Source organism: Oncorhynchus clarkii, chromosome 6 (assembly GCF_045791955.1).
Source record: "Oncorhynchus clarkii lewisi isolate Uvic-CL-2024 chromosome 6, UVic_Ocla_1.0, whole genome shotgun sequence".
Taxonomy (NCBI): Eukaryota; Metazoa; Chordata; class Actinopteri; order Salmoniformes; family Salmonidae; genus Oncorhynchus; species Oncorhynchus clarkii.
Window position 1 is genome coordinate 4,138,049 of NC_092152.1, and position 17,477 is coordinate 4,155,525.

General features: G+C 42.9%; 1 protein-coding gene across 1 annotated transcript in view; it reads left to right on the plus strand.

The window, feature by feature from the left end:
* The window catches only part of LOC139411820 (phosphatidate cytidylyltransferase 1-like), a 66,956-nt gene that overhangs the window by 17,177 nt on the left and 32,302 nt on the right, over window positions 1–17,477 (plus strand). The window contains exons 2-5 of the mRNA XM_071158561.1: window positions 1,002–1,147; window positions 4,733–4,829; window positions 10,392–10,489; window positions 15,049–15,229. Coding sequence (XP_071014662.1) covers window positions 1,002–1,147; window positions 4,733–4,829; window positions 10,392–10,489; window positions 15,049–15,229 — 522 coding nt within the window. The remainder of the gene's footprint in view (window positions 1–1,001; window positions 1,148–4,732; window positions 4,830–10,391; window positions 10,490–15,048; window positions 15,230–17,477) is intronic.

Genomic DNA, 17,477 nt, shown 5'->3' on the forward strand with positions numbered 1-17,477 from the left:
TGATGGCATAGAAGGCCCTTCTTGCCTCGTCTCTCAGATCGTTCACAGTTTTGTGGAAGTTCCCTGTGGCGCTGATGTTTAGGCCGAGGTTTCCCATGCCAATAAAGCCCCTTGAATTGAATTGAGAGACCCACTTGCTTCCCATGTTTCAGAAATAATCTATACTCTAGTACTGTAGCAGAATGACTAGTCTAATCTAGTATCTTTAGCTCTATACTCCAGTACTGTAGCAGAATGACTAGTCTAATCTAGTATCTTTAGCTCTATACTCCAGTACTGTAGCAGAATGACTAGTCTAATCTAGTATCTTTAGCTCTATACTCCAGTACTGTAGCAGAATGACTAGTCTAATCTAGTATCTTTAGCTCTATACTCCAGTACTGTAGCAGAATGACTAGTCTAATCTAGTATCTTTAGCTCTATACTCCAGTACTGTCGCAGAATGACTAGTCTAATCTAGTATCTTTAGCTCTATACTCCAGTACTGTCGCAGAATGACTAGTCTAATCTAGTATCTTTAGCTCTATACTCCAGTACTGTAGCAGAATGACTAGTCTAATCTAGTATCTTTAGATCTATACCCCAGTACTGTCGCAGAATGACTTGTCTAATCTAGTATCTTTAGCTCTATACTCCAGTACTGTAGCAGAATGACTAGTCTAATCTAGTATCTTTAGATCTATACTCCCGTACTGTCGCAGAATGACTAGTCTAATCTAGTATCTTTAGATCTATACTCCCGTACTGTAGCAGAATGACTAGTCTAATCTAGTATCTTTAGATCTATACTCCCGTACTGTCGCAGAATGACTAGTCTAATCTAGTATCTTTAGATCTATACTCCCGTACTGTCGCAGAATGACTAGTCTAATCTAGTATCTTTAGCTCATGCCAGTGTTGTTTGTCTTTGTTGATGACACACTAGTATTTCTAGTCTAACTTGCTGTCTCTCCCTTTCGTGTGTGTGTGTGTGTGTGTGTGTGTGTGTGTGTGTGTGTTAGGAGGCAGATGGAGAGGACAGACTGGGTCTGCCTGGTGAGGCCGGAGGAGACGGCGAATATAAAGCAGACACCCCATCCGTTCCTCCCTCCACAGCAGACAACACTCCACAGTTCCTCAAAGAGGCCGTGGAGGGCCTCAACCCCAGGTAACACACACATTAACGTCCTCACTGGAGGGAGAGGTGGGACTGTACTGTATACTACACATTGAATACACTATAATAACCACACGGAGATGCATTTTGAACCACACACACATTATAACCTTTTGGGTTATGACCAGCATTATAGAGTAACGAGATGTGGGAGGGACACCACATTAGTCCAGCATTATAGAGTAATGAGATGTGGGAGGGACACCACATTAGTCCAGCATTATAGAGTAATGAGATGTGGGAGGGACACCACATTAGTCCAGCATTATAGAGTAATGAGATGTGGGAGGGACACCACATTAGTCCAGCATTATAGAGTAATGAGATGTGGGAGGGACACCACATTAGTCCAGCATTATAGAGTAACGAGAGGTGGGAGGGACACCACATTAGTCCAGCATTATAGAGTAACGAGAGGTGGGAGGGACACCACATTAGTCCAGCATTATAGAGTATCAAGATGTGGGAGGGACACCACATTAGTCCAGCATTATAGAGTAACGAGAGGTGGGAGGGACACCACATTAGTCCAGCATTGTAGATTAACGAGAGATGGGAGGGACACCACATTATAGTCCAGCATTATAGAGTAACGAGAGGTGGGAGGGACACCACATTAGTCCAGCATTATAGAGTAATGAGAGGTGGGAGGGACACCACGGAAGTCCAGCATTATAGAGTAACGAGAGGTGGGAGGGACACCACATTAGTCCAGCATTATAGAGTAACGAGAGGTGGGAGGGACACCACATTAGTCCAGCATTATAGATTAACGAGAGGTGGGAGGGACACCACGGAAGTCCAGCATTATAGAGTAACGAGAGGTGGGAGGGACACCACATTAGTCCAGCATTATAGAGTAATGAGAGGTGGGAGGGACACCACATTAGTCCAGCATTATAGAGTAATGAGAGGTGGGAGGGACACCACGGAAGTCCAGCATTATAGAGTAACGAGAGGTGGGAGGGACACCACATTAGTCCAGCATTGTAGATTAACGAGAGGTGGGAGGGACACCACGGAAGTCCAGCATTATAAAGTAATGAGAGGTGGGAGGGACACCACATTAGTCCAGCATTATAGAGTAACGAGAGGTGGGAGGGACACCACATTAGTCCAGCATTATAGAGTAACGAGAGGTGGGAGGGGGAGGAAGAGTACATGAATTAGATTGCGGAGGCAGCAAGGCGGCAGCACAGCAAGCCACTTTGTTTCCTTGGGGGAACTGTGACGCTCGTGTCCCAGCCTCTGTACACCAGTTTATACCTGGATTTAAGCATGCCTATCCCGTGTTTGCAGTCAAGTGTATTTAACCTGTCTAGATTTATGTACCAAACATTCATGAGCTCCAGAAAGTATTGGGACAGTTTGGCTCTGTAACTCAGCACTTTGGATTTGAGATGATACAACGAGGATTTAAGTGTCAGCTTTAATTTGAGGGTATTTTCATCCATATCGGGTAAACCGTTTAGAAATTACAGTAGTTCCTTGTACAGTAGTACCTCCATTTTAGTGGACTTAGGTATTAAAGAAGTCAAAAGTTTAGTCCCATTTTCCTAAAAAAAACAAACATGATTTATTTATTTTTATCTTTATTTAACTAGGCAAGTCAGTTAAGAACAAATTCTTATTTTCAATTGTGGCATAGGAACAGTGGGTTAACTGGTCTAGGAACAGTGGGTTAACTGGTCTAGGAACAGTGGGTTAACTGGTCTAGGAACAGTGGGTTAACTGGCCTAGGAACAGTGGGTTAACTGGCCTAGGAACAGTGGGTTAACTGGCCTAGGAACAGTGGGTTAACTGGCCTAGGAACAGTGGGTTAACTGGCCTAGGAACAGTGGGTTAACTGGCCTAGGAACAGTGGGATAACTGGCCTAGGAACAGTGGGTTAACTGGTCTAGGAACAGTGGGTTAACTGGTCTAGGAACAGTGGGTTAACTGGTCTAGGAACAGTGGGTTAACTGCCTGTTCAGGGGCAGAACGACAGATTTGTACCTTTGTCAGCTCGGGGGTTTGAACTTGCAACCTTCCGGTTCATTCAGTATTATAGTATTATTCAGTATTATTCATTCAGTATTATACGTAATCATGGTAGCATCCACATTAATATAGAAGTCTTTATAGAAACATATTCAATTATTATAGTGAATTTGTCCCATACTTTTGCTCCCCTTAAATGGGGGTACTACTATGTACAGGAAGTACTGTAATTTATAAACGATTCGGCCGATATGGATGAAAATACCCTCAAATTTAAAGCTGACGGTTTGCACTTTAACCTCATAGTCATTGTGTCATTTTTAAATCCAAAGTGCTGGAGTACAGAGTCAAAACAACAACAAATGGGTCAATGTCCCAATACTGTTGGAGCTCACTGTCGGTATCCAGTGACCGATACCTTTGTTCAACTGTAAGAACAGGATAGCTTTGTTTTTAATGACTGTGGTGAGATATTGGGGGTTTATGCAGGCCTACATTGATGTTTCTGGGTATCTGTGTGTGTTGATGTGCTGTGTGTCTGTGTGTATTGATGTGCTGTGTGTATTGATGTGCTGTGTGTATTGATGTGCTGTGTGTCTGTGTGTATTGATGTGTCTGTGTGTATTGGTGTGTCTGTGTGTATTGATGTGTCTGTGTGTATTGATGTGTCTGTGTGTGTTGATGTGCTGTGTGTCTGTGTGTATTGATGTGCGGTGTGTCTGTGTGTATTGATGTGTCTGTGTGTATTGGTGTGTCTGTGTGTATTGATGTGTCTGTGTGTATTGATGTGCTGTGTGTATTGATGTGCTGTGTGTCTGTGTGTATTGATGTGCTGTGTGTCTGTGTGTATTGATGTGCTGTGTGTATTGGTGTGTCTGTGTGTATTGATGTGCTGTGTGTATTGATGTGTCTGTGTGTGTTGATGTGCTGTGTGTCTGTGTGTATTGATGTGCGGTGTGTCTGTGTGTATTGATGTGTCTGTGTGTATTGGTGTGTCTGTGTGTATTGATGTGTCTGTGTGTATTGATGTGCTGTGTGTATTGATGTGCTGTGTGTCTGTGTGTATTGATGTGCTGTGTGTCTGTGTGTATTGATGTGCTGTGTGTATTGGTGTGTCTGTGTGTATTGATGTGCTGTGTGTATTGATGTGCTGTGTGTCTGTGTGTATTGATGTGCTGTGTGTCTGTGTGTATTGATGTGCTGTGTGTATTGATGTGCTGTGTGTCTGTGTGTATTGATGTGTTGTGTGTCTGTGTGTATTGATGTGCTGTGTGTATTGGTGTGTCTGTGTGTATTGATGTGCTGTGTGTATTGATGTGCTGTGTGTCTGTGTGTATTGATGTGCTGTGTGTCTGTGTGTATTGATGTGCTGTGTGTATTGATGTGCTGTGTGTCTGTGTGTATTGATGTGTTGTGTGTCTGTGTGTATTGATGTGCTGTGTGTCTGTGTGTATTGATGTGCTGTGTGTCTGTGTGTATTGATGTGCTGTGTGTATTGATGTGCTGTGTGTCTGTGTGTATTGATGTGCTGTGTGTCTGTGTGTAATGATGTGTTGTGTGTCTGTGTGTATTGATGTGCTGTGTGTCTTTTTCCAGGTGGAAGAACTGCTGTATACGAGGGGTTCTATCCATGGCCATGATATCAGGATTCTTCATGATGATCTACCTGGGACCTATCATGCTCATAGTAGTGGTACGTGGCTTCATAACATGTTCATATTAGTGGTACGCGGCTTCATAACATGTTCATGTTAGTGGTATGTAGCTTTATAACACCCTGTTCATGTTAGTGGTATGTTGCTTTATAACACCATGTTCATGTTAGTGGTATGTGGCTTCATAACATGTTCATGTTAGTGTTATGTAGCTTTATAAACACCATGTTCATGTTAGTGGTATATAGCTTTATAAACACCCTGTTCATGGTAGTGGTATGTAGCTTTATAACACCCTGTTTATGTTCGTGGTATGTAGCTTTATAACACCCTGTTTATGTTAGTGGTATGTAGCTTTATAACACCATGTTCATGGTAGTGGTATGTAGCTTTATAACACCCTGTTTATGTTAGTGGTATGTAGCTTTATAACACCATGTTCATGGAAGTGGTATGTAGCTTTATAACACCCTGTTCATGTTAGTGGTATGTGGCTTCATAACATGTTCATGGTAGTGGTATGTAGCTTCCTAACATAATGTTCATGGTAGTGATATGTGGCTTCATAACATGTTCATGGTAGTGGTATGTAGCTTTATAACACCCTGTTCATGTTAGTGGTATGTAGCTTTATAACACCCTTTTCATGTTAGTGGTATGTAGCTTTATAACACCCTGTTCATGATAGTGGTATGTAGCTTTATAACACCCGTTCATGTTCCCCAACCTGAGCTAGATGTGAATGTCCCCTCCCCCAACTTGAGCTAGGTGTGGAACCCCCCCTCCCCCATCTTGAGCTTGGTGCGAACCACCCTTCCCATCTTGAGCCACATATCTTGAGATAGGTGTGAACCCCCCTTCCCCAACCTGAGTTAGATGTGAACCCCCCCCCCCCCTCCCAAACCTGAGCTAGGTGCCAACCCCCCCCCCCCCCCAACTTGAGCTATATACAGTGGGGCAAAAAAGTATTTAGTCAGCCACCAATTGTGCAAGTTCTCCCACTTAAAAAGACGAGAGAGGCCTGTAATTTTCATCATAGGTACACTTCAACTATGACAGACAAAATGAGAAGAAAAAAAAATCCAGAAAATCACATTGTAGGATTTTTAATGAATTTATTTACAGATGGAGAACCTACACCAGTCGAGCAATTCATTTCAACAATAATCTTCATTTTAATTTGACTAAGAGGGTTTAATTGGAGTCTATTTCTTCTGAGCCTATAAATTAGCCTACCTCCTCAGCCAGTTAAGTTACGAGGCTTTATCAGCCTAATTGAAGTAGGATGTTTTTTTATTAGGCCTACTTACAATTGCAACTGGTCAAAAATGTTGCATCCTACATAAAACAATTTAAAGGAAAAAAAATTCTGTTCGATCTAAAACACTATAGCTAATAATGAAAAGCGCACATTTGTAAATCCCTAACTCTAATTGGAAAGGTAGATAACAAATTATTTGTGACATTGTGGTTACAATAAAGAATGTAAACAAGATGCTGTGTTTTTTTAAATTTACATCCGTGATCGACAACTGGAGGCATTTTGAAAACAGGTTTTCAAACACTTGTTTTTCACAAGTGTACTGTAGCAGGTGTAGCCCATCGTGCTAATGTTTCCTATTAACAGGACAATAGACTTCTTATAGCCCGGCTACTGTAATGAAAATCCCTGAACTTGCAAATGTATTCAATGCTTAAGTCCTCTAAAGTGTTACATTTCTAACTCAGAACAGCAGTACAGTGTTTCTTCATCAACATCTTTATACTTTCGTTAATAAAATAACGAGAAAAGACATTCAAATGCGGATGTTTATTTATTAAACTACATTTTAGTCGCACTTCCACCCAGCTCCACGACCACAGGTCAAACCTTGCTGAGATGATCCATGTAGTTGTTGTATCGTCAGTTTCTCTAGCCATAACATCTTGATGGCCTTGAACCAGTTCATCTGTGCTAGTCGGCTTGGCAGAGTTACGGATTCATGTTTTCAGTTGATGCCAAAACAAGTTAGATTGGGTTTATATCAGGAGACCTTCCTGTAGAGATGAGATGTTTTTTATTTTTATAGATATACTGTAGGCATACCGTAGGTGTTGTAGGTATTTTATTTATTTATATATAACCTTTTATGTAGTAAAATAAAGGTCTACTTACTCTGCTGACGTCTTGACCCGGTCTATGCCCTCATTTGCAATGCAAACCCGGGCGACAGTATGTTTTGGGTCATTGTCTGCATTTGGAGAAGGAAAAAAGACAGTTAGCCAAACAGCCAACATTAGGTACAATAATATAAATATACATGTAAATGCATCTAAACGTTACAAAAATATTGCTATACCTACCTTGAAGGAAACGATGTGGTCCCAGAAACACCTCTCTGAGACAAGCATGGAGAAACAGAAATGTTCTGTGATGTCTGCTGAACAATTAAGTTTGGTTTCTCCAGAAAATAAATCATTCAAAATAACAAACTGGCTTTATTTTAAAATTAGTGAGAATATCTCACCCCATTTTCAAGAATTGACTTTTTCTCACTCACTCTAGGTTAAATGAAAACGAAATCTCCAAAATGTTGGTACTTTTTTAACAAAGCGTTTTTATTATTATTAATTAATTTAGAATGATATAAAATTCCCTCAGGATCTGTGAGAATATCTAACGGAAAATGCCCCTTGGAATCTTCCAATCCTTTAAATGTAATTATTGGCGGAGAGTCACCTCATTGAAAAAAAATATATTTAGATATACTGTAGGCCTACCATAGGCGAAATGAGTTTCATCCGTGTTGAGTAATGTGATGTTAAAAGTGGTGTCGTTATTTATTTAAAGAGCATATTGAAGTTAGAAGCAATAAGGTTTGAAGTACAACTTATTTAGCACCATTTTGCACTGCTCTGAGCATGGGGACTGGTCTCCATCTCCATTTGGGTATTGGTTAGACTAGAATTAGAAAATTAGGGTGCAGAAATGTTATTCTCATATTATAATCTTTATTTAACTAGGCAAGTCAGTTAAGGCAAAATTCTTATTTACAAGGACAGCCTACTCCTCCCTCCCCTTTCGGGGAATTGAACCCCGGTCTCCTGTCCGCAAGACACAGGGATTCTTCAGCTAAATAGCCCAGTACTGTACTGCTGACCGTCATGTTGTACAGCGCCATATTTTCTCTTCCATCCTAACAGAAACACAGAGGGTTTTTCATTTTTCATAGAATAGAAACACCATAATATTAATCAAATTAATTGAGAAAGTACCCATCAAAAGTTTGGACACACCCACTCATTCCAAGATTTTTCTTATTTTTTACTATTTTCTACATTGTAGAATAATAGTGAAGACATCACAACTATGAAATAACAGATATGGAATCAGTTAAGAACAAATATTTTTTTTACAAGGACAGCCTACTCTTTCCTCCCCATTGAGGAATTGAACCCCGGTCTCCCACGTGCCCGCATTCTCTTGTACAGACACGGCCCGGTCTCCCTTATGTAAGGAATTCGGCACTTTCCCATGTTTACTACAGCATGTATTGTAGGCTATATTTACTTGTCAGACTGCACAGTAGCCTAATAAACAAATGCAGGTGGCTTATATCTTCAGAATGCTTTATTATCCAACTGTAAAAGCATATACTGTACGGTACTGTATTTCTTCATCGGCATCTTTATGCTTTCATTAATAAAATAATGACAAAAATACCCTTTCAAAATGCAGATGTTGATTTTAGTTTTGGATCCATAATGAATTACTATGGGAATGAATATCACGGATTTTACAGAAATATTGGAACAAAGTTGTCTAATGAAGGCAAACCATTTAGAATCCTCTTATGCTGTTGCCTTCTCCCGACCGTCACGTAGTACAGCGCCATATTTTCCATCCCATCCTCACGGAAACCCTGAGTGTTTGGTTTTTCATTTTTCTCGGAATTGAAACACCATAATATTTCTTAAAATCAATCCCATATATACTATGTTATTACAAAACAGGTTTTAAATTCTCTGCTAATGTCAATATGGAAGACTAAATCAAATGCTTCTTTAAGATGCCGTCTGGTGGTCAAACTAGCACTAACTTGGCTGACAATTAAATAACGTGCCACAGAATGCTGCAGTAGCCCCGCAAGGTGACGCAACTTTTAACTTCTTCGGGATAGGGGGCAGCATTTTCACTTTTGGATAAATAGAGTGCCCAAATTCAACTTCCTGCTACTCATCCCCAGAATATAAGATATGCATATTATTAGATTTGGATAGAAAACACTCTGAAGTTTCTAAAACTGTTTGAATCCTGTCTGTGAGTATAACATAACTTATGTAGCAGGCAAAACCCAGAGGACAAACCATTCAGATTTTTTTTTTTTTGAGGTCACTGTCTATTCAATGCCCTTTCATTGGAAAACCAACATTTCGAAAGGACTTCTTATAGTTCCTACCGCTTCCACTGGATGTCACCAGTTTTTAGAAATTGGTTGAGGTTTTTCCTTTGTGTAATGAAGAAGTACGGCCATCTTGAATGAGTGTCATTAGAAGTGTACTTTTTGAGAGAGGCGCATGACTCGAAAAGTAGAGTCAGTTTGTTGTCTTCCTGTATTGAACACAGATTGTCCCGTCTTCAATTTGATCGATTATTAAGGTGTAAAAATACCTAAAGTTGTATTACAAAAGTAGTTTGAAATGTTTTGCCAAAGTTTACAGGTAACGTTTTAGATATTTTGTAGTGACGTTGCGCAATTTGGAAGCTGTGTTTTTCTGGATCAAACGCGCCAAATAAATTGACATTTTGGATATATATATATAACGATGGAATTAATCAAACAAAAGGACCATCTGTGATGTTTATGGGACATATTGGAGTGACAACAGAAGAAGCTCGTCAAAGGTAAGGCATGATTTATATTTTATTTCTGCGTTTTGTGTGGTGCCTGCAGGGTTGAAATATGCTACCCTCTTTGTTTACTGTTGTGCTATCAACAGATAATAGCTTCTTATGCTTTCGCCGAAAAGCCTTTTTGAAATCTGACATGTTGGCTGGATTCACAACGAGTGTAGCTGTAATTTGCCATCTAACATGTGTGATTTAATGAAAGTTTGATTTTTATAGTATTTTATTTAAATCTGGCGCTCTGCATTTTCCCTGGCTATTGGCCAAGTGGTGCGCAAGCGTGCCGCCTATCCCTGAGAGGTAGGAGGAACCAAAGATAGTCTACTAATTTGCAGTGGCGATTTTAACGTGAAAATATTGGTGGGAATCAACTCAGATCAACCCTCTATCCATTTTAATCTGGATTCTCCAGATCAGATGCACACCCTCTATCCATTTTAATCTGGATTCTCCAGATCAGATCAACCCTCTTCTATTTTAATCTGGATTCTCCAGATCAGATGCACACCCTCTATCCATTTTAATCTGGATTCTCCACGTGAAGGTAAACGCTTAAAAAAGGGGGAGTTCGTAATATTACCACATTATTATTTATTTTTTAAGTAACCACAAAAAGTTATTATTTTATATGGGTTACCCCCCAAACACTGGTCCTAACTCCTCTCTCACCCCCCCACCCCTCTCTTTCTCTCTCGTTCTCTCTCCTTGGTAGGTGATGACCATCCAGATCAAGTGTTTTCAGGAGATCATAGAAATCGGCTACAGAGTCTACCATTCCTACGAGCTGCCCTGGTTCAGGACACTCAGCTGGTAAGGACCGACTATATCTTTCTTGTCGGTTTCGATTATCCTTTTTTTTCACTCCCTCTTATCTCCCCCCTCTCGTTTTTCTCTCTCTGTCTCTCACTCTCTATTCTCATCTCTCTGTCCCCCCCTCCTCTCTCTCTCCCCCCTCTCGTTTTTCTCTCGCTCGCTTTTCTCTTCTCTCTGTACCCCCCTTCTCTGTCCCCTCTCTCTCTCTCTTCTCTCTCCCCCCCCGACTTTCTCATCTCTGAAAAATAGAGAGCCATCAACTGTTTCCGGTTTTAATTATATGTGCGACTGTCCTGAGGCTAGGTTAGAGGACATAGAATGACCAGCAGGAGACTGGGATACCATCTGCACTTTATCACCAAACAGGAGACAGGGATACTATCTATACTTTATCACCAGACAGGAGACAGGAGACAGGGATACTATCTATACTTTATCACCAGACAGGAGACAGGAGACAGGGATACCATCTACACTTTATCACCAGACAGGAGACAGGGATACCATCTACACTTTATCACCAGACAGGAGACAGGGATACTATCTACACTTTATCACCAGACAGGAGACAGGGATACTATCTACACTTTATCACCAGACAGGAGACTGGGATACCATCTACACTTTATCACCAGACAGGAGACAGGGATACTATCTACACTTTATCACCAGACAGGAGACAGGGATACCATCTACACTTTATAACCAGACAGGAGACAGGGATACCATCTACACTTTATCACCAAACAGGAGACAGGAGACAGGGATACCATCTACACTTTATCACCACACAGGAGACAGGAGACAGGGATACCATCTACACTTTATCACCAGACAGGAGACAGGGATACCATCTACACTTTATCACCAGACAGGAGACAGGAGACAGGGATACTATCTACACTTTATCACCAAACAGGAGACAGGAGACAGGGATACCATCTGCACTTTATCACCAAACAGGAGACAGGGATACTATCTACACTTTATCACCAGACAGGAGACAGGGATACTATCTACACTTTATCACCAAACAGGAGACAGGAGACAGGGATACCATCTACACTTTATCACCAGACAGGAGACAGGGATACCATCTACACTTTATCACCAGACAGGAGACAGGGATACTATCTACACTTTATCACCAAACAGGAGACAGGAGACAGGGATACCATCTACACTTTATCACCAGACAGGAGACAGGGATACCATCTACACTTTATCACCAGACAGGAGACAGGAGACAGGGATACCATCTACACTTTATCACCAGACAGGAGACAGGGATACCATCTACACTTTATCACCAGACAGGAGACAGGGATACCATCTACACTTTATCACCAGACAGGAGACAGGGATACCATCTACACTAGTTCTCAGTTGTGTTGAGGTGCAGTGTCCTAACAGGAAGGGCCTAGTGGTGAGTTGTGTTGAGGTGCAGTGTCCTAACAGGAAGGGCCTAGTGGTGAATTGTGTTGAGGTGCAGTGGCCTTATAGGAAGGGCCTAGTGGTGAGTTGTGTTGAGGTGCAGTGTCCTTATAGGAAGGGCCTAGTGGTGAGTTGTGTTGAGGTGCAGTGTCCTAACAGGAAGGGCCTAGTGGTGAATTGTGTTGAGGTGCAGTGTCCTTATAGGAAGGGCCTAGTGGTGAGTTGTGTTGAGGTGCAGTGTCCTTATAGGAAGGGCCTAGTGGTGAGTTGTGTTGAGGTGCAGTGGCCTTATAGGAAGGGCCTAGTGGTGAGTTGTGTTGAGGTGCAGTGTCCTTATAGGAAGGGCCTAGTGGTGAGTTGTGTTGAGGTGCAGTGTCCTAACAGGAAGGGCCTAGTGGTGAGTTGTGTTGAGGTGCAGTGGCCTTATAGGAAGGGCCTAGTGGTGAGTTGTGTTGAGGTGCAGTGTCCTTATAGGAAGGGCCTAGTGGTGAGTTGTGTTGAGGTGCACTGTCCTAACAGGAAGGGCCTAGTGGTGAGTTGTGTTGAGGTGCAGTGTCCTAACAGGAAGGGCCTAGTGGTGAGTTGTGTTGAGGTGCAGTGTCCTTATAGGAAGGGCCTAGTGGTGAGTTGTGTTGAGGTGCACTGTCCTAACAGGAAGGGCCTAGTGGTGAGTTGTGTTGAGGTGCAGTGTCCTAACAGGAAGGGCCTAGTGGTGAGTTGTGTTGAGGTGCAGTGGCCTTATAGGAAGGGCCTAGTGGTGAGTTGTGTTGAGGTGCAGTGTCCTAACAGGAAGGGCCTAGTGGTGAATTGTGTTGAGGTGCAGTGTCCTTATAGGAAGGGCCTAGTGGTGAGTTGTGTTGAGGTGCAGTGTCCTTATAGGAAGGGCCTAGTGGTGAGTTGTGTTGAGGTGCAGTGGCCTTATAGGAAGGGCCTAGTGGTGAGTTGTGTTGAGGTGCAGTGTCCTTATAGGAAGGGCCTAGTGGTGAGTTGTGTTGAGGTGCAGTGTCCTAACAGGAAGGGCCTAGTGGTGAATTGTGTTGAGGTGCAGTGTCCTTATAGGAAGGGCCTAGTGGTGAGTTGTGTTGAGGTGCAGTGTCCTAACAGGAAGGGCCTAGTGGTGAATTGTGTTGAGGTGCAGTGTCCTTATAGGAAGGGCCTAGTGGTGAGTTGTGTTGAGGTGCAGTGTCCTTATAGGAAGGGCCTAGTGGTGAGTTGTGTTGAGGTGCAGTGTCCTTATAGGAAGGGCCTAGTGGTGAGTTGTGTTGAGGTGCAGTGTCCTAACAGGAAGGGCCTAGTGGTGAGTTGTGTTGAGGTGCAGTGGCCTTATAGGAAGGGCCTAGTGGTGAGTTGTGTTGAGGTGCAGTGTCCTTATAGGAAGGGCCTAGTGGTGAGTTGTGTTGAGGTGCACTGTCCTAACAGGAAGGGCCTAGTGGTGAGTTGTGTTGAGGTGCAGTGTCCTAACAGGAAGGGCCTAGTGGTGAGTTGTGTTGAGGTGCAGTGTCCTTATAGGAAGGGCCTAGTGGTGAGTTGTGTTGAGGTGCACTGTCCTAACAGGAAGGGCCTAGTGGTGAGTTGTGTTGAGGTGCAGTGTCCTAACAGGAAGGGCCTAGTGGTGAGTTGTGTTGAGGTGCAGTGGCCTTATAGGAAGGGCCTAGTGGTGAGTTGTGTTGAGGTGCAGTGTCCTAACAGGAAGGGCCTAGTGGTGAATTGTGTTGAGGTGCAGTGTCCTTATAGGAAGGGCCTAGTGGTGAGTTGTGTTGAGGTGCAGTGTCCTTATAGGAAGGGCCTAGTGGTGAGTTGTGTTGAGGTGCAGTGGCCTTATAGGAAGGGCCTAGTGGTGAGTTGTGTTGAGGTGCAGTGTCCTTATAGGAAGGGCCTAGTGGTGAGTTGTGTTGAGGTGCAGTGTCCTAACAGGAAGGGCCTAGTGGTGAGTTGTGTTGAGGTGCAGTGGCCTTATAGGAAGGGCCTAGTGGTGAGTTGTGTTGAGGTGCAGTGTCCTTATAGGAAGGGCCTAGTGGTGAGTTGTGTTGAGGTGCACTGTCCTAACAGGAAGGGCCTAGTGGTGAGTTGTGTTGAGGTGCAGTGTCCTAACAGGAAGGGCCTAGTGGTGAGTTGTGTTGAGGTGCAGTGGCCTTATAGGAAGGGCCTAGTGGTGAGTTGTGTTGAGGTGCAGTGTCCTTATAGGAAGGGCCTAGTGGTGAGTTGTGTTGAGGTGCAGTGGCCTTATAGGAAGGGCCTAGTGGTGATTTGTGTTGAGGTGCAGTGTCCTAACAGGAAGGGCCTAGTGTTGAGGTGCAGTGTCCTTATAGGAAGGGCCTAGTGGTGAGTTGTGTTGAGGTGCAGAGTTCTGACCTGTTGTCTCTCCTGGCATCTATGTCCAACTAAAGAACAGACTGTGTTGAGGGGGTTTGATATCCTCACCAGGTACAATCGTGTCTGACCAGGTCACATGACTCTAGCCCGGGGGAGAGTGTTCTGGAAGGGCCCTAGTAACGGAGTACCCAGGACCAGAGGTGTGAATCCGGGGGATGGTAGAGTTCTGGAGAGTTCTCTCTCTCTCTCTCTAGAAGTTTGTGCCTTTGAATCCCAGGGGACAGAGATGGTTGGGTTTAACAGTCTCTCTGTCAAAAATGACGACTAGTTTTATTTTTCAGGTAATAGTCTGAATATAGATTCCACCCCCCCCCCCCTCGCCTTGTTTAAAACATTTTTTATTTTATTTTTAGGTTTCTGTAGAGCAGAGCAACCTTTTCCCATAAAGGCACACAAACAAACTCATACGCACCAAGGCTTGAGTTGAGCCAACCATGAGCAAATGCCACTGCCATGCTGGAAGTTTTCATTTATTTTTGTTGTACCTTTTTATTTATTTAACTAGGCAAGTCCATTTGGAAAGTACACACGCAGCATGCCCTCTGAACAGCCTAACCCTCCACCAATTGAACTCTGACCTCTGGAGAAAAAAAAACAGAAAAAAAAAACACACAAAACCAAAAGGAATGAATACAATATCCCTGTTTTCCTTCAAGTAGTTTTATCCTGATGATGATTTGTGTGAATTGATATTGACTTGTTTGCCTTCCTTTTAATTATCATTATTATTATTATTTATTCTTTTAAAGGTACTTCCTGGTTTGTGTCAACTACTTCTTCTATGGTGAGACATTGGCGGAGTACTTTGGTGCGTTGGTGCAGAGAGAAGAACCGCTCCAGTTCCTGGTCCGATACCATAGATTTATCTCCTTCGCTGTCTACCTGGCAGGTGAGGCTCAGTGTAACGACATTGGTACCATGAAGACAAGTGTAAGATAGATGGATGTATCAAATAACATTGTATTTGTCACATGCACCGAATACAACCTTTACAGGGAAATGCAAGCCCTTAACCAACAATTTTGTTTTAAGAAAAATACCTACAAAAGTAAGAAGTAACTAAAAAAAATATATATATATATATATATATAAGCCTGTGCAGTTCTTATCTCCATGGTGATATGAATCTGTGATTTGTTCCGCCCGGCCGCTGTTATAAAACGGTGATAAACCATACCCGTTAAGCGGTCTGGTGGTAAATCTGTCCTAGGTCACTTTGTTCATGGAAACAACAGCACTTATACACTGGTCTATAACGACGTGTGTGTGTGTATATAGGCATATTTTAACAGCCTAATTTTGAAACATGGGGGTCATGAGAGAAACTATGAATGAAATAAAATCATGCTTGGTTCATAGAATCGGGGTTAGACCGAGTAACCGGTTTCTGTTTTCTTCCTACAAATGTGGCGCTATCTTTTGAACGGTTTAAGCTATAAAGTGAAAAACCCAAGCAGGGTTGCAGCCCTCGACACAAACCGGTTCGCCTGGCACCTACTACCATACCCCTGTTCAAAGGCACCTACTACCATACCCCTGTTCAAAGGCACCTACTACCCTGGTCAAAGGTACCTACTACCATACCCTGTTCAAAGACACCTACTACCATACCCCGTTCAAAGGCACCTACTACCATACCCCTGTTCAAAGGCACCTACTACCATACCCCTGTTCAAAGGCACCTACTACCATACCCCCGTTCAAAGGCACCTACTACCATACCCCTGTTCAAAGGCACCTACTACCACACTCTGTTCAAAGGCGCCTACTACCATACCCTGTTCAAAGGCACCTACTACCATACCCTGTTCAAAGGCACCTACTACCATACCCCTGTTCAAAGGCACCTACTACCCTGTTCAAAGGTACCTACTACCATACCCTGTTCAAAGGCACCTACTACCATACCCCGTTCAAAGGCACCTACTACCATACCCCGTTCAAAGGCACCTACTACCATACCCCTGTTCAAAGGCACCTACTACCATACCCCTGTTCAAAGGCACCTACTACCATACCCTGTTCAAAGACACCTACTACCATACCCTGTTCAAAGACACCTACCACCATTCCCTGTTCAAAGACACCTACTACCATACCCTGTTCAAAGGCACCTACTACCATACCCTGTTCAAAGGCACCTACTACCATACCCTGTTCAAAGACACCTACCACCATTCCCTGTTCAAAGACACCTACTACCATACCCCTGTTCAAAGGCACCTACTACCATACCCTGTTCAAAGACACCTACCACCATTCCCTGTTCAAAGACACCTACTACCATACCCTGTTCAAAGACACCTACCACCATTCCCTGTTCAAAGACACCTACTACCATACCCTGTTCAAAGGCACCTACTACCCTGTTCAAAGGCATTTAAATATTTTGTCTTGCCCAGTCACACTCTGAATGGCACACAGACACAATCCACGTCTCAGCTGTCTCGAGGCTTAAAAATCCTTCTTCATATACACTGATTTGAAGTGGATTTAACAAGTGACATCAATAAGAGATCATATCTTTCACCTGGATTCACCTGGTCAGTCTGTCATGGTCAGAGTTCTGTATTCGGTTTCTCTCTACAGTAATGTCCACAAGCCTTCAGAAACCCAGTGGACAAGACCAGGAAATAAATCCGATATTGACGATGATCTTTTATTTTCTAATCAACATCTGGTGAACTTCTCAATACCTTTCTGATGCGTTTCAGTCACTTCAAACCAGACTGTCTTCAGATTGAAATTCCATCAAAAGCACTGACAAGCCTGTCATCGTCCCAATTAAAAAAAAAAAAAAAAGTTATCATTGGCTGTTGAATATTTTTTTTGTATCAAAATGGGGTCACAGACCAAAAAACGCTTGCAAACCTCTGGGCTAGCTACTTACCCTGCAAACAAAAAAAATGAGTCGCGGAACATCGGGAGGTTGTGTCATGTTCCCCTGGACGTCCCCTGTTTGCTGGGTAGTTTTATTGTAAAGACAAGGCCGACATAAAACATTTGACTACTGGACTGACTAAGGCCCTACACACTGCAGTTGGTGATTAACTAACAGGGCTATAAAGTATGTTTCTCAGATGCCTATGGACTAGGGTCAAAGAGCACTTCCATTTTAACCATTAAGAAACAGACCACTATTGTCAGTTTCCCTCCTTCCTCACCTTATTGGTGTGTT